We start from the raw sequence: 26,293 nt of genomic DNA on the forward strand, positions 1-26,293 counted from the left end.
CGCCGCGCCGGCTTCCGCCGTGGCACTTGTGCGATGTACGCGAATATTATAGATCTCTCGTAGAGAATTTTTTTTTTTACGAACGTTTATTGAATCGACGGCGCGTGATTCATAGTCCGCACGCGTCGACAAAATATTTGCAAAACGTAACTGCAGTTAACAATTATTCTCGGTCGATACGCGAGCGGAACTGTTTTTTTCATTATATTTCCGCATGGTTTGAAACGATCTTTTTTTTTTTTAGAAAACGCTATATGATATAAAAATAATATCAGTTATATAAATTTTTTATAATATTTTTATCGTAAAAATAAATAATTTTGTTGTTATTAAAATTGTAACGAGATTGTAACTAATAATAAGGAAAGTTTTACAATTGAATTTTACGTAATAAAATGAACAGGAGTTTTTAAGCAATGCGGTAGTATAGCAAAAGGAAAAGTTGTTACGTTCTTTCGACAGCGATAGACGCTCGCTGAAAGATAGGTTTAATGCGGCTTGTTACTTCGCCGATATTAATCCGTAGAGAAATATCATGTTGCAACTATGCGTAATTATGTTACATAAAAGAAGATTATAGAATCCTGTGGTAAATTACTTAATAGCGCTGCATCTGTCGAAGATAAGCTTCGTCCACTCGGTAGACTTATAAGTTGAACGATGTATAAATCTGTTGTAATTAATACAGTCTCTGTTTTATATTTACATAATATAATATGTATACATATGTATAATATATATGTATACATATATATAATATGTATTACATTATATAATATGTATATATATAAATTAATATGTAATTATATACAGTCGTATATTTTAATTTTCTTCGTCAATTAATTTTCATAAATCAGCAATTAGCGTTCAACATTCTTAGATAAAAATCATTTAGAATGATTTTTACACACTCCTCACGATATTCTTTACGATTCTCGCACGACGAGAAGTCTGACGATAAATTTACGATTATATTTTAATTTTAAAGATTAGCATTAGATCATATATATCAGCTTTAACATCGCCAAGTTAAATAATTTTTTTTCCATATTGCAAGTAAAAATTGTATGGAACGTTAGAGGTTTATTATTCAAAAATGATCTGAAAAGCATTGTTATCCGAAGTCACCCTCCACCTCATCCGCGTAATCGGCACCCTTTACACGCGCGCATCAAAACACCTGTCCCTCGATAACAACGGATAATAATGTACACGTGATGACAGGGCGAATCGCAGTCCATCGAAGGTCGGCTCTCGCGTCTCTCTCATTAGCCTGATTGTTCATCGGCAGATATATCTTATCCCTACACGCCGCATTATATAGGGCGATGGTCTCCCTTCTCCCAGCCGGCCGGGCGTTATCGATTGTTACGAACACCGTCGTCAGAACCGTAGCCGTGGATCGCGGCGCCTACAGCGAAATTATTTTCCTGCGCGGTCGCTTCAGCAGGGATAGCTAAAAAAAATTCTCGGATTAATATAATTTTTAGAAATGAAAGGAGGAGCCAAGAATAATTTTTTTTTTGTCGCTGGCGAGTTTCGGGGAAAGTCAGCGCGGAGAACGTAATTGACTACTGCGACCGAGCTAATACAGTTGATTCGTATAGCGTCAAACAGCCTTCCTCAGCATCCCTTTGTCTCGCGAAATAAGGGCGATACCTCGCGTACGGACGACGCGTCCGCGACCTCCCGTCGATTGTAACACGCATGACGACAGAAGTGGCGCCGGCGAGGAAACCGGGGACCGCGGACCAGTTACGGGTCTGCCCCTGGCCGTTTGATAACGCGCTAAATGTGCACTTTCCGCGCGCGAGACCGTGTGTCCGCATCCGCAACCCTCCGCCGGCTGCGCCAGTCGCACGTTGGCCGATGACGGACGCGCACGGGGTGAAAGTGAACGTGTCTCCGACCGGCGGCACGCTACTCCGGGGTAAGTGCAGCAATCCCGTAAACTTCTCCGGATTCATTCAATCCGTTTGTCCGACGGAGCTACCGGACCCTCCGATCCGGACATTTCCCGGGACGTCTAGAACGTTTTTGGAAATTCCCGGGAGTGAGTGGTAAACGTCATTTCTTTTTTTATACTCAAAAAAATATTTTCTGCTTTCCATAATTTATTATATTTTCAAGTTAAGCAAACTGAACACGAATCCGTTTCGCATTTTATTTTTTATTTTTTGCCTCCGAACAAAGAAATATATATGAGAGCAAAAGTGACTTTACGCGAAACTACTCTGCGTTTTATGGAAATGGAAGGTGTGTATTTCAGCCACGAGAAATGAAGCAAATCCATATTATGTATTATGTATTCATACTTCAAAGCTTTTACATGCTGAGATTATGCAATTTTTTGAGAAATGCATTTTTGTCCGGATCTCTAAAGCGCGGCTGTGCTTTCGTGCTTGATGAACATTTCAAAACATTTGAAAAATATAGGAATATGTTTTCTAAATTTTACTCTGTGTATCTTTTTATTATAGTTTTCTTCGCAAAATCATATTTTTATTTTAATTCTATAACATGTAAAGAAATATATACACATGATTTAATTTTCCAGACATGGGAGATTTTTTTCTTCATCGTTTTCCAATTGCGTAATTGAAAAACAAAATTATACACTAAATTTTTGCTTGATTTAAATTCACGGTTGTCTTATCTATTATCTTCTCTCTTTACAGTAACTTCCGGTTTCGTTTATATCAGAATTTAAAAATACAGAGAGACTGGTACACCCGGTCCTTCGGACGACGTGGATACTGTGGTATTCGATTTTTCACCCGCTGTCGGATACACCAGTTGCATTTCCGCGCATAATTCACGAGCGTAGATTATTCCCGTCCGATCTCGTAGCACGTACACGTAGCGCATACAGATCGAGGATATCGAAATTATCTTTCAGACGTCGCGAAGGATATCGGTGCCGGCGAATCGGCGTCGATGAAGGAGACGGCGGACAGCACGGCGATATAATGGCATCCAGGAAGCCGACGAAATACGACGACTCGTAAAAATCCGCGAAGATGGAATTGCGCAAGGGCTCCTGGAAGCTCGTGATCCTCGTGTGCGCGTTGGTCATCTACCTGTGGATGCTCTTCGTCGATCACTCGCACATGCTGGCCGACATATCGCAGGGGATCACGCTGCAGAGAGCGCGGCTCTCCGCGCGGAACGTCTTGCACCAAAGCCCCGATCGAGGATCGAGGATCGAGGAGGCATCGCCACCGGACGGCCGGACGGACCCGAAGAGATCGCAGTCGCTCTCACCCCGGAACACGAGCGGTACGCTCGAGGGTGGTGTATATCAGACGCTCAAGCAGCAGAGCCTGGTACCGAGCCGGCAATTACCGACTGCCCTGATAATCGGCGTGAAGAAAGGCGGGACGAGAGCTCTCTTAGAATTCCTGAGATTGCACCCCGCGATTCGCGCCGCCGGCTCCGAGGTTCATTTCTTCGATCATCATTACGTTAAAGGATTTCGTTGGTACAGGTGCGTGCGACAAGTCGATTAAAGTTACGATGCAGCACTAATCCACTTAAGACTACGAGATTACCGAGTAATCGAGATATTCCGAGAGATAAGTTCGAATCGATCCTGTGTTCCCGCTAACATCTTTTACAAACAAGTAATAATTTCTTCAAGCAGTAGAGAGAAAGATGGCTTTACTTATTGGCTGAAATAAACGTAAAAATAAACGTTAAATCTTTATATAAATTTTATAAATAATGAATTAAATGATTTAATTTTTAATATATAACGTTAAATTTATATACAAGACATAATTTTAAATCCTGCAAAACTAGTCTCTTCGAAAAACTTTTTATTTGCTCTTCTGCACGAAATATTCCCTTCTCATCGATTGTCTTCTTTCATCGGAGACACTTTCTATAAGAATATTTTTAATGATGTCACGAATATTTTTAATAATTTCTCTAACAGTTTTAAATATGTTTCTAAAAATTCTCAATAATCAGGCGTAGAATGCCGCCGACTCTGATCGGTCAGATCACCATGGAGAAGACGCCGTCGTATTTTGTGACGAGCGAGGTGCCGAAGAGGGTGAAGCACATGAACTCGGGGATGAAGTTGATCGTCGTGGTGAGGGATCCCGTGACCCGGGCGATCTCCGATTACACGCAGGTGAAGAGCAAGCGTCGCAAGATGCCGCGCTTCGAGGACCTGGCCTTCCTGAACGGGTCGCGGATCGTGGACACCTCGTGGATGCCGCTGAGGATCGGGGTCTACGTGCGGCACCTGGAGCGCTGGCTGCAATACTTCCCGCTGTCGCAGTTCTTATTCGTCTCCGGCGAACGTCTGATCGCCGACCCGGTGACGGAGGTCACCCGCGTGCAGGACTTCCTCGGCCTGAAGCGGGTGATATGCGAGAAGCACTTCTACTTCAACGCCACCAAGGGCTTCCCCTGCTTGCTCAAATCGGAGGATCGCGCGACGCCGCACTGTCTCGGTATAGGACATAGGATAATCGAGGATCTCGTCGGTCGTCTCGAATAGAGTCGCGCGGATAGTGAAAGATGAACTCCTCGGGAAGCAGAGTGCATGAGCCGCGACAATTATTTGTTATTAAAAATCCGTTTTTGCCGAAATGATAAACAGAATACGGCAGAATACATTTTAAAGAAATTGTTTTTTCGTATTTTAAATGGTATAATTAATAGTCGATACTTCTTCAGAAAGAAAGCTATCGGTTTTTCTTATTAATTATTAACAATACAATTTTTCTTCGCTCAAAAATCACTAGAAATTTTTTATGAAATATTACTATCTCTTGTTTGCGTTATTTGTTCACGCAGAATAACGTAGGCATGTATAACGTTCGATTATTAATTGATCGTTCGTCGTCTTTCAGGAAAGAACAAGGGTCGCAGTCATCCCTATATCGATCCCATGGCGATTCAGCGTCTTCGGGATTTTTATCGGCCGTTCAATCAGCGATTTTATCAATTGGCGGGTATGGATTTCGGCTGGTACTAAAATCCACAATTGCGTATCGCAATACAGTACATATCGTAAGCAGGAGAACGGAACGGAGTCAATTCTCGTCGTGTATCAAGTACTTGTTACGATATACATTACGCCTGAATATCTGTAATCCGATATAGGAAACACATATCCATATATTACAGTCAGAACGCGCCGTTAGTCCGTAACAGCGTTTAAACGAGACTTTTCCAAATCTTGCTTCCGATGATGTAGTCATATCAATTTCATCATACTTTAGTCTTTCAAAATTAATTTGTAAAAGAACACAAATATCTTTTCTAACTTGTATTAATTTTATGTAGCATTAAATAATCTATAAGAACTCCGTATATAATATAGAAATCGTTGTTTTCTCTGTTTGTTATTTGTAACATAGTTAGATTATGTAGATTCGTGTAGTTTAGTAAATATTAGATTTGCCACGGTCAAGCACTAACAGAAAGAAACGATATCTCATAAAATGAGCGTACAGTTGCCGTCCGGAAATCTTTACGAAAAGAAACCGCGACATATCTATATACTCATCCTATAATTATAATAAAGCTACAATAATATATATGAAATTATATCTGAGAATCATATCGAAGATACTTCTATATACATGATACTTCTATATGCAATGAAACAAATATAAAATCTATATCAATATACATATACATATATATATATACCTATATATATATATATATATATATATATATATAAATCATACAAAATAATGTGTAAATGAAGGGAGCTATAGTTTTTCAAGTCAACACATAATTAGTTTTATTTCTGTTGAATAAAGTAATATTAGATTAATACGCGGTAATTAGTTGAATCGAATACCAATACTAGAACATTTATCGATTTCTTCCGTTACTCACTTTTAACTTTTCATTTTTTATCCTGTAGATGGACACAATAGTGCAATGTTAATGTATCTTTTTGTACTTTTGGTAAATTCGTGCAAAATGTAACCGCGAACGCGGTTATTGTAACAATTATGCAACGAAAGGGCGAAGCGATTAAAAAATTATTTCCGGACAAGAATTTAATTTTTACGCTGGCCATTGTAAAAAATTGTATTTCAAAAAGTTTTGAAATAGTTCTTTTCCTTTGCATTATCGCGCCACACTCAATCAATAACAAACTTTTTTATTTCGCAATGCAAGTTTAATTCGTTTCTATACTGGCGTATAACATTACATACATTTGATCGCGCTTTTTTTATGCAAGAAAAAAGAATTTATAAATTTCTATTATATCTGTGAAGTTTTCTGTTATAAAAATTTATATTTTATATTTAATTCGCGCATATATAATTTCTGTAAACTTTTCGTATTTGATACTATAGGCTCAATAATCTCTTTGCCCTTGTTAACAATCCAAATGTGCATTTGTCTTTAATGTAATGTATAGTATATGACAAGGATAAGTATAAAAATAATACAAAAATTCGCTAGTTCCTAAGTATTAAAATCTAGTCAGTACAATTAGCGAAAATGTGCGCATTTATGGAATAGCTGGATAGGAGACCTTTGACATAATTAAGTTACGAATCAGAGATTTAATTATTCAGGGTATAACATCAGATAACGGGGATAAAAATAACGGAGACATTTATTTAACTAGTACGAATTGAGGCCGGCAATTTTCTCAACGAGATGTACTATATACGGATTTATTTTTAACTCTGCAAATTGTTAAATATGCTTATCGTCGATATCCTGCACTTCACGATGTACTCTGTATAAATCAGCGTTTACAAGACAAATCTAACGAGATCAGTGAATTATGAAGCACAAATTCGAACGCGAAGAAATTAATTAAGACAGGATAAGTTAGCGAATTATTCCGTAAGTTCAGGCGCGACGTGCGTTAATACATCTTGTATGTAAGAAAGAGTAATAATTAGTGTATACTTAATTCGACGACGAATTGGAGGGCTGTATTTATCTAGTACGTAAGAACGAAAGTAGATAACGTTTTTAGCGATACGATCCGTGCGAACGAAGAACGATATATGATGTAATAGTGAAGCACAGTGCTTTTGCTCAAATTGTACCACAGGAGGCTGTCAATACTAATATAAGTATTTCGTATGTTGTTTTAAATATGTTTTGAATACAGGCTGTTTGACAAATAGAGCAAAAATATGTACATAAATGTTATGCAAGATGTCCAAGAGTAATCGCAATTCACCCGTAGACGCTATATATAAATAGATTGGATCTTTTTGTAGCTGTTGATTATAAGTAGCACGCAAACGCTATATGTAGAAACCGCTCGATTCTCAAGTCAAATTCCCGACCTCCTTTCTTTGGTGTTATTTCGTCACTTTATGTCACTGAAATCTCTGAAACTGATATTTCATACTAATTTGAAATCACAGATACAACTTGCGTTGTTCTTTAGAGAAATTTATTAATAGAATATAATTTGTAGAGACTTTTTTCTGTGCATATTATATAAAGTGTAATGCAGATACATGGAGAATCTGTGTGGGTATAAATGGTTAGTGTACATAAATTAATATCTTCGGCAAAATATAAATTCCCATATATTTGTCTATCTTTTGCATTACAAAATAGAGGTTCGAAATTAAAATGAATATAAAAATATACAATAACAAGGACACTATGTCTTTTTCAGATCACAAGATGATCGACTGCAAGAAACGTTCATCGCCACAAAGCATCGTTTGTTACGTTAAATCAATATTGCGCTATAGTAATATCAATACTCTAGATCTTTGTTTCCATTGTAAGGCGATTGTACAAGTAAATCGCAAGCTACGCATACAACTGTTACTGCCATTAACGTCACCAGTAAGTATCTTCAATTATTTTTACACATTATTGGGGAAAAAGATATTTTAAATGCAATAATTGACACTTTCCAGCGGAATATCTCTTTGCAAAACGCTCAATTCGAATCTTTAAGTTCCTATAATATTAAACCCATCTCTCAAGGCCTCGGAGATTCTTTCCGAATATTTGTCAAATATTCGCAAATCCTTTATCGTCATTACAATCCCAATTGTAAAAATATTTGCTAAACAGTCTATTCTTAATCCTCTAGTTTAGGCTAAGGGACGGAAGAATAGGCTACAATTCTTCGCTCATTAATTTCCTGTATTCTTGTTGATCTTGGATCATTTTCTTGAATACGCGATATTTTCGAAGGTGATACCTGAAAATAATCGAAAATAGATATTTTGCAATATGATGAATATTCAAAATGATATTTTACTATATGATGAATCTACTATATAATCAATAATATGTAGATGTATCTTTTCTTAAAGTTGATTTGTATTTCATCGGAACTCTAAATAGAAATACAATATATTTTTCGAACTGTCCTCTCCCTCTTGCTCTCATTAATCTTGTGCTTACTTGTAACATTCGCTCGTCGGTCTCACTATATTCGCCGATCCCGCCATTCTCTGGACGGTCTCGTGAATGGAATATTTTTTCGTGGCGCACGCTCCGAGAATCGCCGCGCCTACCAAAACCGATTCTCGCTCCACGGGGCAGAGTACCGGTAACGCCAACACGTCGGCTTGTATTTGGATGAACAGCGGATTCTGGCTGAGTCCACCGCAAACTAGTATACTCTCTATGCTGTGGCCGGCCGCCGACAAGACTTCGATTATGTGCTTCGTACCGTACTGTAAATTAATACATGACGTTAGTCAGAAAATGTGAATGTATTACATTACGAATTATCGTATCTATTAATACAGTAATAATCAACGTCTTCAAAATCTTATTGCGAAAAAGATGATTTTACTAACAAAAAAAATCATTTCAGCATCTAATTTTCAAATATATTAATTTTTCAAAAGAAAAACTCTTTCATGCATTTTTACATAAAAACCGTGAAATAATGAAAATTATTTACTAATTTAGATAAAACAAATGAACGAAGAGAAAACCGGAAAAATTCTTTATATTACAACTTTGAATGAGTTAAAACTATTAATTTATAATATACCGTTAGTGCCTGCACCGCAGCCAAGTATAGTAACGCTAGATTCTCCTGATCCACAGATAAGGATAATCCGGATATCTAAAATACAGATAGACAATAATATACAAATATATCCAGCTTTTTTTATATCGATGAAATCAATTCAATAAAAGATTCAACAAAAAGTATATGTGTGTGACAATATACCATTCCTTTCAGTGTTGGATCGGCGAGGGGCGAACGATTACCGTGGAAATCCGGCCATACATGTATATCCTTCGTCAGATACGATACATTCTGCAGGCCTTTCTGCTCGGCCATGACGTGCAACAGCTCGGATAAGTATTGTTGAATGTGTCTGAAACAAATTCGCCCTTTCGTATACTCGCACTCGTTCGCAGTTCTCGTTTCGATGAACTCACTTATTGCCGCCTAAAGTCTTCAGGATCCCCGGCGTCGCGGGGTGCGTATCGATGACGTGATCAAGCAGCTTTCCGGTGGCACTCTGTCCACCCTCGTTGAGCCAGAAACCGGGCACCATCGCGCTGTAATACGGACCCCAAACGCCATTCACGAATATCTTGTTCTCGCTCACTATCATATGACAGGTTGAAGTGCCGCAAATCAAAGCTAAAAATTACAAGACACTTTGCACTTCCTTTTTCTTTTTAGCTGAGCAATATATGTATATCGTGTATCTTATACGCACCCAATCGGTTGGAGAAATTCGGGGACACATCCGACGCGTAACATCCGATCATGCCGAGACCACCGGCGTGTGCATCGATCAGCGAGGTCCCGACCGGTGTGCCTTTCAACAGTCCCAATTCTGCCGCAGCTTTCATCGACAGTCCGGGCTCAATCGCATCACCAGGTACCCTCACGTCGTTACCTTGACATTAACGTTAGTCTTATTATTGAGATAAAATAAGAATTCAATCATAGTTCTCTTACATATTTAAAATATCATGTTCTATATCAAAATTAACTCTGAATTAAACAAATAAATGCTGAAATTGATCTTAATCGGAAGCGATCGCCGCCTCTCGTAAGGCAAACTATATCTAGAGTATCTTTGCTAAGAAAACCTCTTCTTAAAAAATTGCCGCCGTTCGGAACCAGCGTTAAACGGTAGATCCCGTATATCTGCGTAAAAGTGTAAATAACACATATCGCAGAAATACGAGGAGAGGTCACAATGAGTCTCTGACAAGAGTAGCAGGGACTGAGTGAGTGAAAACAAATAAATTTAAAAAGTCAAAAATAAATAAATTTGAAAGCTTCTCTTCTTTCGGGCACAGTTGAATTTTGGTGCCTAATAAATTCTATATAAATTTATAAATCCATTACAAATCAAATTTATTTGTTATTCGCGCGGTCTAGTTCGAATTAATATTGTTAAACTCTGAATATTCTACAATTTAAGAATGTGATTCCTTAATATACCTATTTTTCTCCAATTATCTTTTTTGAGATCTCGCAAATTGAGCTGTTCAAAGAAGTCCTCGTTCCATCCGTTCTTACCAATGGGATTGGCGCTATAATTCCACTTACACACTAACGAACACAACGATCTGAAACAAGCAAAAAAATAAGAGAATTCGATTCTTCTTATTGCTTTGTCATTTATTAAAGGATTTTAGACATCGAGAATTCATACCGCGATTCCGATTCAGTGGCTTTCCACGTTAAAAAGTCTGGTAGGTCAAACAGTAGCGCGGCAGAGTTCCAGGAAGCGGGCAAATTCTTTTTGAGCCACAGCATCTTCGGCGTTTGCATCTCGAGGGAAACTTTGCCGCCGACATATTGCAGTATATCGTGGCCCATAGAGTTGATAAAGTCAGCCTCCTCGTGCGCCCTGTGATCCATCCATAGGATGACATTTTGTTTCTCCTGTCCTGAACGCAATTATAATACACGTCAATTTTGTAATATTACTATACTGCTATACGCGTGAATTCGACACCCGAACGAGAAATACAATATCCACCAGGCTTTTCTCTGTATACCTGTAGGGCTAACTGTTATTGGTGAACCTGCCTCGTCTACGGCCACCAACGAGCAAGTGGCGTCGAATCCGATTCCTTTAACATCCTCCGCGGAGATTTCGGCGACAACCGACTGTGAAGCAGAATAGAAATCGAATCTCGGGTCAGGTCATTTTGCTGCCGCGAGTAAAGAAAAAAAAAAAAACGTCTCACACTCTACCTTGACAACGTGGCAAACGGCGCTCCAAATGTTATCGGAGGACTGCTCGTAGAAGTTCGGCGCGGGGTGAAATATCTCGAGCGGGCACGTAGCCACCTTTTTTATCCTCCCGCTCGCGGTAACCAGAGCCGCCCGGGCGCTACCGGTCCCCACGTCCACGCCCACGAAGAAGTCCATGCCCGTCGCCAGCTGTGATGGGACAGATTGCGCCCGCAATCCCGCGCAATCCGGCAGAGTGTCCGCGACTTGTGAGTGCGCACACCGCGTCGGGGCCTAGGCATGAAGACTGCGAAGGAGGAAGCGAACCGTACAGCCAACCGTACAGCGCGCGTTAATCATCGACACATATTCTAAGATGACATGACCCTGAGATAACATTAATTGCGAAGGAGATACGGAGCGAAATAAAAACTTCAAACACAGCGTGTATAGAAGCGTGTTATCAGCTAATGCTTCTTTTGATCCAGCGGGGCGCACATATGCGAATGTGCCACCGCTGGTGAGCTATATAGCCGCACAAATCGAACATGATTTACTCCGCGTTCTCGCCGCACATCATCGGCGCCTGGTGAATAGTCGGCAATTAGCAAAATGTACACACGTCGACATATGGTGCGTACTCGCAGGCGTCACGAGTAAACGGCGAACGCTTTCCAGGAGCAGAATTATCGCGGGGCGAAAATTATTGCATCGTCAATTATTGCAACATAACGATCAGATATTGTTTAAAGTTAACACAGGCAGTTTGTATGTGATGGGAATATCTCTATATACGCGAATGTATCCGCCACATGAATATATTATTATCTCGACCTCGCGATCGCGATCACGCGGCCGCTCTTACCGCACCGCCACACGTTATACTTACGTGTTCGAGTAAAAAGCTCTTTTTGCATACTCGGTGAAAGTCACCTTAAACGATGCCACGGCGACGCGAAGCGTGACATCGTGATGTCACTCCGGTGACTCCCGGGCGAGGAGGCGCGCGGCCGCGCGTCCGATGATCGCAGACGCGCGACGGGCGTGAAAAGTGCTTCCCGTGCACGGTCGTCGTGCGGGAAAACCGCTTCTCACGTTCTCGCCGCCGCGGCGTACACGCACGTGTACGCGTGTGTACGCACGTGCCGCGCCGCGCCGCCGTACCAAGCCGTGCGCCTAATTAATGCAGTCGAACACTCGATAACTCGAACCTCCATACCTCGAAAACCTCTGTAAGACGAGAAAAATTTATTCATCCCCTTTCGCTCCACTATGGAAAATATACCTCAATAAATAAAACCCTTAATTATTCGAATTATTTGTCAGATATATTTAGATATATTATTTTACCCCTGCAACTCGAATTTAATAAGTAGCCAGACATAAATTACATAAATCGAAGTTTACCTCTATAAATCGAACTTCTATTGTTCGCTACCTTTACAATTCGAAGTTGTAGCTGTATATATGTGTAACCACATCATGAGTAACAGTTATTATATGTAGGCAATAAATAATTCGCCGTTAAATATTGATCTCTTTTCCTCTAAAAGCCATTATACAATCGGAAAATTATAAGCTCTCGCAGTCTCCGTAAGTCGAATTTTCGTATGTTAATCCTCTTTTACTCGAATTTCGATAAGTCGAAAACCCTACAGGCCTGTTTTTTTTTTTTATAGCTGAACTGCTGCACTAGTTCACACAGTTTATCTTTCTCTTTTCACACTGGAAAAAGAAAGATAAACTCCGAATTAGTGTAGCCAGCTGAACCAGTGTAGTCAGCTATAAAAAACAGACCTTATAACTCGAAGGGTTTTTCTGTTCCCTTGAGATTCGAGTTATCGAAGTTCGACTCTGTGCCGACTTGAGAGTGATACCGACCTAGCCGTACCCGAGGCCTGCGGGCGCACGTGCGCACGTGCGGCACGTGCCGCACGTGTAGCCAGACTCGCGATCAGCTGGCGCGCGTCAACGCGTCAATTTGCATGTTTACCTCGCGTTCATTTTCACCGCTGCGGAGGGAATAACGCTCGTGCGTCGTTGCACCCTCGACAGCGGGACGTCGAGCATCCAGAAATTCCGGCGAATATTGAATCGCAAGCGGAATTGCGTTCGCGACCGTCGCCGCTGGGATCTAACCTGAAAACATGGTTCGCTTCAAAAACAGGTGACTTACAATGAAATATTAATTTCAAGTATTTCAACCTATACAGCATACTTTATCCGAGGAACGTCCAGAGGACGTCCTTTACGTCCTAAGGGCGTCCTTAGGACGATATTAAAATTTGTAGTAAAAACAAACAAAAATTAAAAATTTATTCAGTTCAATCAATTCAGAGATATTCATATATCTGTGATGTATCGGTAATTCCGACCTTCCAGCATCGCCCTAAGGATGTCCCTAGGACGTAAAGGACGTCCCTCGGATAATGTGTGCTGTATGGGAAGTTTCCACGGAGAGGTTTCCTCTGCTGTAATCACACCCGAGACTTCCTTCATTCCTGCTTATTACGTCTGTTTAGATATATCGTTTTCACGATAAAGCCACATGGTGAGAAGGATGACAAGCAGGCGACGTGGAAGAATACGCATGTGTCTAACGCGATTAAACGGAAGGTGCAACAATTATATGGTGATGTAGGAGTCGCGGCGATAAGGGATGGCTTTGACGGTAATTTAGTATTGGATATTATATATGATAGTTCTTTAGATAAACATTCAGTCTCCATGTATGTATATATACATTTAGTTTTATATAAAAAGTTGCAATAAAAAGTATAAATATGAAATATATATTACTTTTGTTATATATAATATAATATATAATATATAAAATAAAATATATAATCAATATATTTTAAAATCTATTTTACTCTGAACATATAAAACTATCATATATTTGCAAAAATCTAATTATATTATTTTTACATAAATTAATATCTGTTTTTAAAGTGTGTTTTTTAGCCTAAATACTAATACTTTGTGTTTTGTTGCAGCAAAATATTGCAACGTGCAAACGAAAATAGCGATAGTAAGGCTCAGGCATGGACCTCACAAATTCGCACTGCATGCTATTCCGCTGATAAACAACGTAGGCGAGCGACTAGTCGAAACGAGGATCCTGTATGTAGGAGCGACCTTGAAACAATGTTTTCTCTTTATCAGAGTAAGACTGCAAACACTCGTCTATATTCCGCTTGCGTCTCCAGTTGAGGCAGAAAATTACTTTGCGTTCTCTCTTTCTCTTCAGAAACATCAGGAGAGGAAGCTGGAGCAATTGTGGTCGAAATTGCCAACGGAAGCCGAGAGGAAGCGGATGGAGACACTCCTGATGACTCTGACGCCCGCCATGAAGGATCTCAAGTAAATAGTCATCGTTATAACGGATCGTAATTATATAATTGTTTTTGTTTTAAGTTTACAAATAAAGAGGCAATTTTTTAATAACTCGTGAAATGTATATATTAATATCTGGTTTTGTCACGAACTCTGACATTTCTACAGTTATATCCTGGACGCAACAAGTTGAGCGATGTCAATAGATTGGTCCTCTCTTCCTTTTCTTTTTTTTTCTTTTTATAATTTTAATTCCAAGTTCTAGAGACTTGGGGGGGGATTGCTTTCCATTTAGGTGACACAAGTGGACGCAAATCATCATTCTATCCTTCTCAGCATCTGTAGTGAATGGCAAATATAAAATGTTATACTTGTGTCGGCTTGCATAATCATTAAATGGAAAGCACCCTTGGAATTTTCTGAAACCCGCGTTTCCAACACGATATGCCGTTATCTGCAGAGGATATCTTTCGTGATCGAGCCGCGCGCAAGGATCGTTGCCACCTCTCCGCCAGTTGTCGCTGCCCGCAGCTGGAGGTGCCTCCCCCTCTCGCCCGCCCCACCGTTATCCTGCTTCCGCCGTGCCGTCTACACTCCGCAGTCCGCCGTGGTGTGCACTCGTTCGGAATTCGTATCGTCACGGAGCGGCAGCGGAGAGACGACTCCAAAAGTGTTTCAAAAGGTATCCCGTGAACCCGGAGAACTCGTGCCTGCAACCCTGATCGTGATCCACGAGGAACCGGAGCAGAGAGACGGCGACGACACTCCACCCCGAGGAACTGTTGGACGTCGACGCGCGGGAACGCTCTCGCCCCCCGCGGTCGCTGCGTTTACGCCGGACGGTTTTAAGGATAACGAGAGAGACTCCTCCTCCTCCTCTCCCCTCGCTTCCTCCCGCGGTATCGACCGCGCGTCTTCCGGGATCTCGTCGTCCGACCGCACCGTCTCCATCCGGGATTAACCGTCGCCCCGGCACACGTACACACCGGCAGGCTCGAGGTAAGCGTTTCCTTCCCTTTTTTCCCCTCCCCTATCGATCACCGTTTAGTTTAAAGACTCGCTCCTGGCCATGGTCGGATCCACCCTCCTGCGGAGGTTACGACTACCCCGGTGGTGGTAGACCTCGTAGGCGGAATCTCGTCAAGAGCCCGTCGACGAGGGTGGAAGGGGAGGGGGGGAGGGAGGGTGCGGAATTTTTCACGGAGTCGATGGTCCGACAAAAATTACGACGCAAAATTATACACATACACGCCACCCGTCAGCCCGTGGAGAACCGTGAACTAGCTAGGTGTCCCGTTTTATATTTACACATGATCCTTGACATTCGACCCTTCCTTTAGCTTTGGTGGACATTACACGTCGACGTGTCTAAAAGAAGACGATCTTTGATATTCCAATCTTCGATCTGCGGACGTTTAATATTCCGAGGACTCCTGGTTTTAAATACGAAAAAGAAAAGGGAAATGAAAATAGCCTCCCTCCATGTTGTGTATACTTGCTGCTGCATTTTTTTCCCCCCCTCGTATCTCTCGGCGCTGTTTATATCGGCGAGGGCAGACGTCGGTGTGCTTCGAGGGTGCTGCCTTCTGTGAGATAAACACATTCAGAGAAAGGATAGTTATTCAAATAAGGACAATTGTCGCGGCAATGTTTCTTTCGGAAAAATCTGTTCGGAAGGTTTTTGCGAATCCCAGAATTGGTCCCGACTTTCTCTTTCATCGGTACGTGGCCGAGCAAATTGCTCACAGATGTTTGCTTACAGATGCGCATCCCTGCGCTTTCCCTCTTTTTTTTTTCTTTCGCCTCGGAGAGAAGGAGATGAGCTTTCCGTCCGAAAGAAAAAAAAGACCGGGGAGGATCTGATTCGACTTTCGAGCGTAGGTGTAGTTAAAAACAGACGGTGTTTATAGTTATGTCACTCTGTTTACAATACGGTGAAATGAATCGTTATAAGTGTCGTGCGAGTCGCGAGAGGAGAAGACGGAGACGCGTGTTTATCCCGCCTGGGGCAAGACTGACGGGGGATAATAATTAAAGGATAACGACTCGAATCGCAAACATGAGTTCGCAGATATGACGAAGAACAGATGGCAAACGTTATTATTACGACATACGAATGTTCTTAGAATAAGGAAACGCGTGTTTTTCCGCTGATAATTGTTTACTTTCCACGTTTATTTTTTTCCTTTGACCGACAATCACGGGCAGTCGCTGTACATATTGTTTCTCATCATTTCTCGTCTCTGATTTGCATAAAAATTTCAGGAGTGAAAGTGGAGCGAACGCCTACAATCCGATTAGCGGGATGGAACGTAAAAACAATCGTCCGTATCTATAGAATGGGCTTTACAAATTGTGAACTCGACTGTCCTCCTCCCATGCGACGTTCTAACAATTCGTTTCAACCGGCGCGGCCGAATGTCCTCAAATGTGGTCGCTACATCTCGACGCGAAAGAAAACACTGAAAGTTCAACCGTTTTTAGTTTCCACCCCTCTCTCTCTCTCTCCGTTGCGTCACGGGGAATTAATCGTCGAACAATGGGCTCTCGATCTCGTTATCTTCCAAATGCATCGCTCGCCGCGGGAACGAGCAATTTAGCTATAGAAAGCCGCGCCGGCTTAGTTTATTAGCTCCGCACGTAGACGTGTATATTCGTTCGCAAAAGCGATCGCTCGAGTCGCGAAGGAACGGGAGGAAAGGACTAATTGACGTAAAGCAACGGCGGCACGGATGCTCCCCGGCCGTAAATCTCGTCTGCGCGACGTGACGAGAGAGTCACGAGCTCTCGCGTTTATATAGTAATGAGCGGCTAAAAAAAAAACACAAAGAAGACACGTCCCAGACGCGTATAGGATGAAATTGTATCTTTTAACTTTCGCGCGACCGTGCGAAGAAAACTCCGCGGTCGCGCGGAATAATCCGGAGGAAAGCGCGGCAGACTACATGGCGGCGTTTTATGGCTGTTACGCCAATGCGATCGCGGGCTTCCGCTCGCCTATTAATTCGCTAATTGGCGCGGGTCCATACGCGGTGTCGAAGATCTCCCGTGCGATAATTAGATCGCTCAATTAACGAGCGTGTATGTGTGGGGCCTTAAACTTTCACGTATTCTTACCGCCGGTACGGTCTCCCTTTCCCCTCGCCTCACGCGACACGTATGCAGTAATGTAATTTAATGTAATTTGGTGTGTTTTTGCTTTTCTTCTTTTTTCCTTTTATTATAGCGATTACGTGTAAACTGGGACTCTCGCGCGAGGAACTCTCCGAGATTTTCTCTTTTTCTTATTTAGTCCTTTCGCTACGACGAACTTCTTTCCACACTTTCTTCGTTTAGTATAATATATGAAAATTTTTATTTTATACCCATATACATTCTTTCTCGGAATCCGTTGTCGTGGAAGTAAATTAAAGTAGGACAGTGTTTTAAAGAGATTATTTATTAAAGTCTATTTTAATTTCTGCATCAGGGGAAGAGCGAGTCCATTACACGGACGTTTGACATACTAATGTTCGAAGTAAGCGAGTCGCGGTATGCAGTATGCAGCGAAATGCAAATGCGCTGGATAAGAGTCGGTCGCATAGGCGAGCCGGTGCGGAATGATTTTAGCGAACAGAGACGATAAATATATCCACATGGCATGGACCCCGAAGGAGAAGAGAAGGAGAAAGAAAGGGTTGGATCTCGAGACTCTTTGAATCTCAAGAGTCCCCTGCGAGGAGAAAGAGAGAGAACGGAATGTTTCTCACTTCTCTTTGCTTTCACGAGGCGATGTTTTGACGATTTCTTTGACATGCTACGCGAACCACCGTCGCACACGTCAATTACCGAGAATATCGTCTCACATTAGCGTTTTCTGCATTCTACGGCTACCTTAGTATGTCGATTTCCTTGATTCCTCCTGCTTTCGTTGTACCTGCCGACGAAAAATGTAGCTTTTCGTGCATCAATTAAGATATGTAAAATTTAAATATTTGTATTTGAAAGACTATACTGTTATGGCTAAGAAGTAATATCTTTTATTCGGAGAAACTTGCGAGAGAGTCCAGAAATATACGAATGAGCACTTTTATTGGGGTGAATATCGAACGGCGTGAATCTCAGAAAAGAAGTTTTCGTAAATCTCGGAACTTAATCTCTCGCGCCGCGATATTCGGGGGAATGCTAAGGATTACTGTCGTTCATAAATAGAATTATCTTCCCCGCGGCAGTCGCCCCATGTGTGTGACCGCCGTCCATTTACTGAAATACCTCGGTATCCAGTGCGCCCAGTCGCTTGCAGTTTACGTTAAGAGCGTCGAAACAAAGTACTGATCTCTTAATTCCCTGACTTGGATTTCACACGCGAGCAATACTGAAAAAAAAAACTACATTCGAAACGTTGGATTTATTTCGAAAAGTTGGTCGATTTCGCGCCTTTTGGATTTTTTTCTTTTTCGTCAAGAACTGGAATTAAATTTGAATTATATAATCGAATATAACTTTGTCATATTTTTCATGGACAGCTGTCGCGATTGAGAAGAAGCTTCGTTCACCGATCGAGATCTGAATGCGTCGTAATTTTATATATCTCCGGAGTACAGAAATTTTCCAGTTACGGGCTTGGTATGGTTGCTAGGAATAGTTTACGACCGATATCCTATCTATCGATCACACGGTGCTCTTAAGATACGCCGTTGCTAGCTTTATTCCCGTCTAAATATAAATCGACTCTGTGTTTAGTCTCTCATCGCTATTTCCTACATTTATTTCGTACGTAAAATACCGAGGCTCGTCAATGTCCGCTGGGTGAGTCGATTTATTACATGTTTCTTACTCGTTGCTTGGATCTCTGAGATCGTTTCGGTCTGATACACTGCGAGTACAATGCAATGGTCTTAACTTAGCACATAAACGACTTCGTTCACGACGATGCTGATAATATTTATTTAATTAGTATTATAATATTAATTATATAATAATTATATAATATTATAATACCAATTAAATTATATAAGTAAATTATAAAAGTCCTATGTTTCATATTTACATCGAATGTAGTTTTCGTACTAATAATGGTGTGATGTTCATAATTCTAAAGGGAAAACAGCAGGAAAAGTAACTTCCTTTTAAATAATTTATTTTACAAGAAGATGAACATATTTCTGTACGATAATGACATGGGAACTTTGTAGTGTTATGTAGAGATATTTTCCTAAGGTAATAAATAAATAAAAAATATCACAAAAGCAAGAAACGTATTACCATAAAATCGATAACAAAGTCTTAAGTAATTATTAGTAGTTTGTACTTCCGAGCCATCTGTTTTGAAATGACGCCGTACGTCGTCGCGATAAGCTTCCTCAAAATGTTCAGTAAAATTAAAATAATTCCTGATAGTTCGTATATTTGAGAAATAACAACTTTCCGCAGATTTATGTGCAGCCAGCTGCTGATCGCCGTCCGTTAGGTTCTCTCTGAAGAGACATTTCTGCGGTATAGCACCACCCAAAGAAACTCCGGTTACGTCACTTGAGCCCGACATTCGTGGCCGAAGTTCTCGGCACACGACTTTTCGTCACGGGACGACCGCGGGAATTAACGATCAGCGAAGAATCGCCGAAGCGTTTCGTTACGCATTGACCGTCGCTTCGGATCTTCGTGATGATCGTCGTAACGGTCGGATGCCGCAAGGATTTCCGTGTTTCCTCGTTGCGCTTCCCGTACTTCCCCTGCAGGCTCCTCTCCTTCATGTCGTTCAAGACGTTGTCCAGATTCGATATTTCGTGATCGTCCTCGCGTTCCGGTACGTCATTAATAATTTCCTTACACGGACACGTAAAGCTTCGCGCGTAGGTACCAGCTGTCTTGTTCCTTCGTTCCTTCGTGGATTTCTTCGGGTCCGTTTCGGGACACGAGTCGAGGATCACCCTCCCGCCGTCGCCCACGAATTTCACCTTTTCTCTCGAAGAGTCCGGTCCGAGGAGGACTTGTCCTCCGTCGCCGGTGTACTTGATATCGCCCACGTTGTGATACACGTGCAGCTTGCAACCGTCACCGACGACGTGAACGCTGCCGGAATTCTTCGACAGAACGATCCAGCAGCCGTCGCCCGTGATCTCCAGGACACGGTGATTCGAGTGCATCCTGACGACGAGCCCGTCGCCACGAAGTCGCTTGACACAGCTGTCGACGTCGCCCTCGTCGGTAGGATGCTGCTTACAGTGCCCCATGCTGGAATCGCTCTTGATCCTCCGTTCCTTCCGCGTCAGATCCGACCGCTCGTCGATGCGGGAGATCGTCATTGGCGCTCGCGACTTATTGTCACCTCTCTTCGTCGACAGGGAAAATTCCGCTCGGCACATTCGTCGTCCCGCGACAAATACAACAATTATCGCAATTGTTGTCCACGTGTCTCGGAAAATTTATAAGCAATATGTGCTATATTACTAATGAGGTATTGCTTTGCGCTTTGTCGAAGGGTCTCTTCTTCGTGCTTCTGTCTTTCGTCGCTGCGAAATACAGGATGTATCTTCTTTTCAGAAGCGAGTGCACGAGAAGAAAAAGCGCGGTTCGCGCAGAGAGACACGCGAGAGAGTTATTTACGTTACGGCGAGCGGCGTGACACGACTCCGGTCCCTACGTCGTGGCCGCGTAATAACGAATGCGTACGGCCGATTCCGCGCGGTGGTGGGCCGCGCGCGCGTGACGACGGGTTCTTCACCGAGCATAATCGGCCCCGGTTATCATCGCTTCTCGGGGGACTTCCCGCGAGACCTTCCGCAGCGGTGAACTCCGCGTTCATTGATACCAGAGTCGTAGCTAAAAATTGCAGTACCTGTGACGAACTGCTATCGCTAAATCTGTTATTTATATGTCACAGATAGATTATATTGAGATACGTTGATCACATTTTTTTCTCTATATATAATATGGTTTATATATCTCTTATTTTTTTGTATATATTTAATATATTTTATAATTTGAATATTTTTCTATAAATGTATAGGAGTTAGAATTTTTTATAAAATTTTGAATTTTATCCTGTTACCTGTTTAATTAAAAGTGAATTTCATTAAAAGTGAATGAGAAAATTAATACTGGAAACATTATTAAGTTAATTACTAACAGTTCGTAACTATTGCGTAATTAATCGTAATTATTTCTTGAATTTTCAACATCGTATATATTAAATTTATTTTCAAATTGATATTCTATTAAAATGCAATTTTAACATCTAATTTCTCTTTTGTCAATTTTTCAATTCTTATTTATTTTCATGTATCAATTTCCTTGTACATCTTACATGAATATATACACTGCTTCTCTTATGCAAAGCGGCGTAAATGTAGCAAGAAAACGAATTCGAAAAATTTTTAGAATTAAGAAGAAGACCATGTTTGCCACAGTCTAGTTACGACTCTGTTTGCTTCACCTTTTCTTCTCTCTCTAATTCGCAATTCTCTCACTGTTATTCATCACGGCCAAGCGAAGGACAAAACGGTTTGTCGGACTCGAAGCGTCTGAAAAGAGACTTACAACAACGGCTTTACAACAGTCGTTTCTTAATATAATCGTAACGTCATCCTTAGGCTTTCAAAGAGTGTTGGGGATTAATTTGCAATCCTGCTTAGTTTTTACAATTCTCTTTGTCGAGACAGAGAGAGAGAGAGAGAGAGAGAGAGAGAGAGAGAGAGAGAGAGAGAGAGAGAGAGAGAACTCGACATACTAGTGTATGTAAATTTTATAGTCCTTAAAATTTTTTTTTATTACATGTCGACTGTGTGTCTCTGTATTATATCTTTTAATGATATAAACATTGTTAGAGGATATAATACCGATATTCCTTTTAAAAATACAAGAATTGAAATATTTTAATAATATCTATCTCATCTGGGATGATTATTTATCACATCTCAGCTGATGTCAGTTAAAAATAAATATTTCTCCTAAAATATTATAATTCCTCGAGAGAAAGAGAGAGTGATGTACGAATATTTTCTGGATTACAAGCATGTGTGTGTGTGTGTGCGTGCGTGTGTGTGCGCGTGTGTGTGTGTGTTCTGCAGATTTCACCATGCAATCAAGGAGAAATGCCAAAATACGCGCGCCAAAGATTAAAACAGAAAGTGTACTCGGAGCGAATGTGGAATGCACTTTTACCCAGCAAAAGTTTTTAACAAAGACTGGTTAAAAATTGATGCGAATATTATTAGGCTAAGTTTTTCAAAGTACAAAGAGGTAACTTCTAAATTGTAGTCTTTAATGTGCATCTCTCAAATTTTTATCGTGATATGCGTGCCAGAAAAGAGATAATATATCTCCTCTATCTTAATTCTTTAAGACAGAAATTTTGGATCAAGTCTTACTCTTCTTCTTTTTCTTAAGTGAAGTCTCCGTTTCTTTAATATCTTGTTTTCTGTATTCGAAAAATTCTAATTGTGCCAATGGTCAATATATATATTTAGCATACTTATCAGCATGCGTACGTATGTCTTATCTCGCGAGGAGGTCTCAATCAACTACATTCCTATGGCCGCTCTCACTGTTACTCGGTCACACGATTTCTCGCAAATCGCGATTCACACGTGAAAAGCATTACGTCATTCAGTAATCGGGAGGGAGTAATTTAGTGACTCAATATATAATGGTATGGCGAAACATCTGTGCGAACAATCTACGAGGTATCAGCTGTGCTCATAGATATGCGCCCAGGGGGAATCACCTCGTTCCTTCTAGCGTTATCGCGGTGTCATATCTGCATAATAGTGGCCTTTATCGCTACGTCTAAGTACGTCAAAAAAAGAAAACAGAGATAAACTGATAGGAGAGAGCTCAAATAATCAGCCTTAATTTAAAAAACTAATTAATCTTTTGCGAAAGAGAGAGAGAGAGAGAGAGAGAAAATAACCGGACATTCCAGCGTCATTTATTTAACATATAAATTAGAATTTATTTGTTATAAATTATTTACAAGTTTTACGAGTCTATATAATTATAAAATATAAGTAAACAAATTTTTTTTGTAAAGAGTACTTTATCTCTCTTTCTGTTTAAAATTAAATAATTAAAAATCGAATGTTTTACTTAGGCTTTTATTTTTATCTATTAAATTGTGAATCACTGAGCTGCTCCCCTTGATTCGGCACGAAATCAGAAAAACATGTCCAGACTATTGGAAATGATTTCCCTCGTATGAGGCGTGTGCCATTCGACTAATTCAATATGACCGTGATTGGAATTCCATAATTAGATTTTGAAACGAAATAGCTTTATCGACTTGGTGCCATGCAAGCTAATTGCTTCTGTCTATATCCTCAGTTTATTACTGTTCGTATTGGGTGATTTTTCTTAGTCGTGGATTTAAAAGGCTTTTGATCAACTCCGTATTCAAAAATTGGCTATCTAATTTCAGAGAATTAAGTTAATGTATTTACTGTATCATTTTACTGCATAATTTTACAAAACTTTATTTCATGTCTGCTTTTGCAAGCCCATAGTCAAAATGCTAACTGAAAAATTTCTTATAATTAGATTTATCAGTCTCGAAAATATATCTATTTATCTCAAAATATATTTATGTGTACACACACAATTTTATACGTATAATATATATATATATATACATACATAATATAAATTAGAATATTATGTATAGATTTAATTTTTATTTAATTAATTCGTTCTTTTTACGATACTTTTTAGTGGCAAGATGATAAGAACGAAATGAGTCATTCGCTCAACACCGCCATAATGGAGACCTCGTGCCCCGAGCCCGAAAATTGTCTGAAGGTATCCCCGCCGATGCCGAACGTGGCGCGGCAGGACTCGGGTGTGCCAGAGGATCTAGCTTCGCCTCTCAATGGGGAGGATCTGGATCTCACTATGAACAGCGAATGCAACATCACCGTCATCCATATCTCCGAATCGCAGAACAGCAAGGCGAACGACAAGTCGCTGGCCGAAAACAAGGACAGCAAGGACGGCAGTGACAGCGGTGTCGAGGGTTGCGCGACGGAAGTTCCAAGAGTGAGTCTCATTGTCAGTGCGAAAGCTTATTCGTGAAGAAGATATTTTCTTAAAATAAAAACTCGGATTTCTCAATACGTAAAACTGCCAAAAATGTCTATACTAATGATGAACAGACCTATAAGTGGAGACTTATTACGATCGTATATTTCTTTTGCAGGTGCGCAGTAGGAATAGCATCGACTACACGAGCAGTTGCGGCGGCTTGGACGAGGCCTCTTGCGATTCTAGCCTCGTCAGTTGTTGCTCAGTATACGAGGATGCATGCGGATCCACGTTGCCAGACGACGTGCGACTGGGTGCTACTGGCGGCGAGGGCACGAGCGAAGGCGGCAGCGAAAGCTCGTCCATCGCCGGCAGCGTGTCTGTGCGAACGAGCCGTATGAACGTGAAGAGGACCGCGACGGCGTCCAACGCGGCCAAGAAGAAGATCGCGAGCGGTAGCGAGTCGCAGAAGAGCGCTCGCACGAAACCAACGAGCGCGAGCTCGAGCACGAGCCTGGGCGCGACGACGCCGCGGTCCAAGTCGCGCACGGCGACTCCTAGAAACATAATGGCCAAGGTTCAAGGGGCGAGCAGGGATCATCGGCCGCGGTCGAGGGAGAAATCGAGCGCCCGGGGGGAATCGAGCTCCTCGCACGTTGCGTCGGATGTCAATAAGATGCCTGTTGGGAGCCGTAGTACGGCGACGTACGGTTGCCGGTCCAACGGCAGCGTAATGTCCAGTTCGGTAGCCACACCCACCTCGTCCTCGATCGCGAAGACGCGAACGAGAGTGCTGCCCGACTCGCTGCCGTCCGCGCTGACCACGGAGATCAACAAGGATCTTGCGCAACGTGGCGGGAGAATCGTCAGGAATGACCTGACCTCGAGGTCGAGGACCGCGTCCAGCACGCGGGGAGCGCGCACGCCGGCGTCCACGCCGTCCGAGGAAACGAGAGTGAAGATACCGTCCCTGTCGACTCCTCGCGCTCTCTGCGCGAAAAGTACCGCCTCACGTGCCGATGGTAAAGCCGCCGGCCAAGAGAGCAAGGCGCTCGACGCGTACGCGACCTTGCCGCGTAGGAACAGAAACAAGCTGACGATCTCGAAGGTCGCGGAGAAGACGGACAAGACGACGGCCAGAAGTAGGTCCGGAAGTCGAGACGTCAGTCTCAGCAGAGCCATTGAGAAGAAAAGCATCACGGGGAGAGATACGTCTTTCGCCCACAAAAGCTTGCCGCCGTATCCCAGACAAAGAGCCGTCGAGAAGACACGCATATATCACGAGACCGCCGCGCAGACCGGCTTGACCGGGCAGGACATCGCGAACGCGTTGTCCGGGCAGCCGAGCGCCGTCGCCGGGCCCGAGGTCGTCGAGAGGCTGCACGAGGGCTGCCAAACGGAGGACGCGTGGCACGACGTGCAGACCTTGCAGGATAACTTGAGACGCTTGAACGAGGAAAGCGGCGGTCTGCGGCAAGAGAACGAGAGATTGAAGCTCGAGTTGGCGGAGGCGAATCGTCTTCTGGAAGAGGAACGGGCCGATCACGCGTTTGCGCGTCAGGAGCTCGACAGGAACGCGCAGCGGGTACTGGCTATGCTGGGCACGCCGCAATCGGAACACGCGGGTAAATTCCACGAATAATATATATAATAATGCAAAAATTGTAATGAGATAATTATATTTATATCAAAGATTTTTTTATATTGCTTGCACAATATATAAAAGTAAAATTTGTAGAAAATAAGACGTTATCTGAAATTTCTTTTGGGTAATTCAACAAATAATATATTATAATAATGCAAAAATTAATGATAATTATA

General features: G+C 41.8%; 5 protein-coding genes across 5 annotated transcripts in view; 3 read left to right on the top strand and 2 right to left on the bottom strand.

The window, feature by feature from the left end:
• The first annotated feature begins 1,864 nt into the window (after positions 1–1,864).
• On the top strand, positions 1,865–5,327 carry LOC105451028 (heparan sulfate glucosamine 3-O-sulfotransferase 6-like). Its single transcript, XM_011691219.1, has 4 exons — positions 1,865–1,930; positions 2,900–3,487; positions 3,973–4,463; positions 4,866–5,327. The coding sequence occupies exons 2-4, from the start codon at positions 3,021–3,023 to the stop codon at positions 4,988–4,990; spliced, it is 1,083 nt and encodes a 360-aa protein (XP_011689521.1). The 5' UTR covers positions 1,865–1,930; positions 2,900–3,020; the 3' UTR covers positions 4,991–5,327.
• Positions 5,328–7,518: 2,191 nt separating this feature from the next.
• On the bottom strand, positions 7,519–12,249 carry LOC105451029 (FGGY carbohydrate kinase domain-containing protein). The gene is made up of 11 exons (XM_011691221.1): positions 12,033–12,249; positions 11,165–11,450; positions 10,966–11,077; positions 10,617–10,854; positions 10,403–10,530; positions 9,666–9,848; positions 9,379–9,586; positions 9,164–9,314; positions 8,981–9,055; positions 8,380–8,654; positions 7,519–8,173 (listed from the first exon to the last, which is right to left on the bottom strand). Exons 2-11 carry the CDS (start codon positions 11,339–11,341, stop codon positions 8,089–8,091), a joined length of 1,632 nt encoding a protein of 543 aa, XP_011689523.1. The 5' UTR covers positions 11,342–11,450; positions 12,033–12,249; the 3' UTR covers positions 7,519–8,088.
• Positions 12,250–13,059: 810 nt separating this feature from the next.
• Positions 13,060–14,599, top strand: LOC105451030. The gene is made up of 4 exons (XM_011691222.1): positions 13,060–13,310; positions 13,666–13,814; positions 14,140–14,309; positions 14,394–14,599. Exons 1-4 carry the CDS (start codon positions 13,291–13,293, stop codon positions 14,508–14,510), a joined length of 456 nt encoding a protein of 151 aa, XP_011689524.1. The 5' UTR covers positions 13,060–13,290; the 3' UTR covers positions 14,511–14,599.
• Positions 14,600–15,136: 537 nt separating this feature from the next.
• Positions 15,137–26,293, top strand: part of LOC105451033 — a 14,671-nt gene continuing 3,514 nt past the window's right edge. The window contains exons 1-3 of the mRNA XM_011691225.1: positions 15,137–15,478; positions 24,164–24,487; positions 24,648–26,111. Of these exons, the coding sequence (XP_011689527.1) occupies positions 24,185–24,487; positions 24,648–26,111 (1,767 nt within the window). The 5' untranslated portion in view covers positions 15,137–15,478; positions 24,164–24,184. The remainder of the gene's footprint in view (positions 15,479–24,163; positions 24,488–24,647; positions 26,112–26,293) is intronic.
• Positions 19,578–21,246, bottom strand: LOC105451032. The gene has a single exon (XM_011691224.1). The coding sequence runs from the start codon at positions 20,821–20,823 to the stop codon at positions 19,987–19,989; it is 837 nt and encodes a 278-aa protein (XP_011689526.1). The 5' UTR covers positions 20,824–21,246; the 3' UTR covers positions 19,578–19,986.

This window comes from Wasmannia auropunctata, unplaced genomic scaffold (genome assembly GCF_000956235.1).
Source record: "Wasmannia auropunctata unplaced genomic scaffold, wasmannia.A_1.0 LD336053.1, whole genome shotgun sequence".
In the NCBI taxonomy this organism is placed as follows: domain Eukaryota; kingdom Metazoa; phylum Arthropoda; class Insecta; order Hymenoptera; family Formicidae; genus Wasmannia; species Wasmannia auropunctata.

Excerpts from the sequence above, each read along its gene's own strand:
- LOC105451028 (XM_011691219.1), top strand. The coding sequence starts at position 3,021 with ATGGAATTGCGCAAGGGCTCCTGGAAGCTCGTGATCCTCGTGTGCGCG. Across the intron at positions 3,488-3,972 it reads AAAGGATTTCGTTGGTACAG|GCGTAGAATGCCGCCGACTC; the intron begins GTGCGTGCGACA and ends CTCAATAATCAG. Across the intron at positions 4,464-4,865 it reads CGCGACGCCGCACTGTCTCG|GAAAGAACAAGGGTCGCAGT; the intron begins GTATAGGACATA and ends GTCGTCTTTCAG.
- LOC105451030 (XM_011691222.1), top strand. The coding sequence starts at position 13,291 with ATGGTTCGCTTCAAAAACAG. Across the intron at positions 13,815-14,139 it reads GATAAGGGATGGCTTTGACG|CAAAATATTGCAACGTGCAA; the intron begins GTAATTTAGTAT and ends GTTTTGTTGCAG. Across the intron at positions 14,310-14,393 it reads AATGTTTTCTCTTTATCAGA|AAACATCAGGAGAGGAAGCT; the intron begins GTAAGACTGCAA and ends CTTTCTCTTCAG.
- LOC105451029 (XM_011691221.1), bottom strand. The coding sequence starts at position 11,341 with ATGGACTTCTTCGTGGGCGTGGACGTGGGGACCGGTAGCGCCCGGGCG. Across the intron at positions 11,078-11,164 it reads CCGTTTGCCACGTTGTCAAG|TCGGTTGTCGCCGAAATCTC; the intron begins GTAGAGTGTGAG and ends TCTGCTTCACAG. Across the intron at positions 9,849-10,402 it reads AGATAATTGGAGAAAAATAG|GTAACGACGTGAGGGTACCT; the intron begins GTATATTAAGGA and ends GTTAATGTCAAG.
- LOC105451032 (XM_011691224.1), bottom strand. The coding sequence starts at position 20,823 with ATGTGCCGAGCGGAATTTTCCCTGTCGACGAAGAGAGGTGACAATAAG.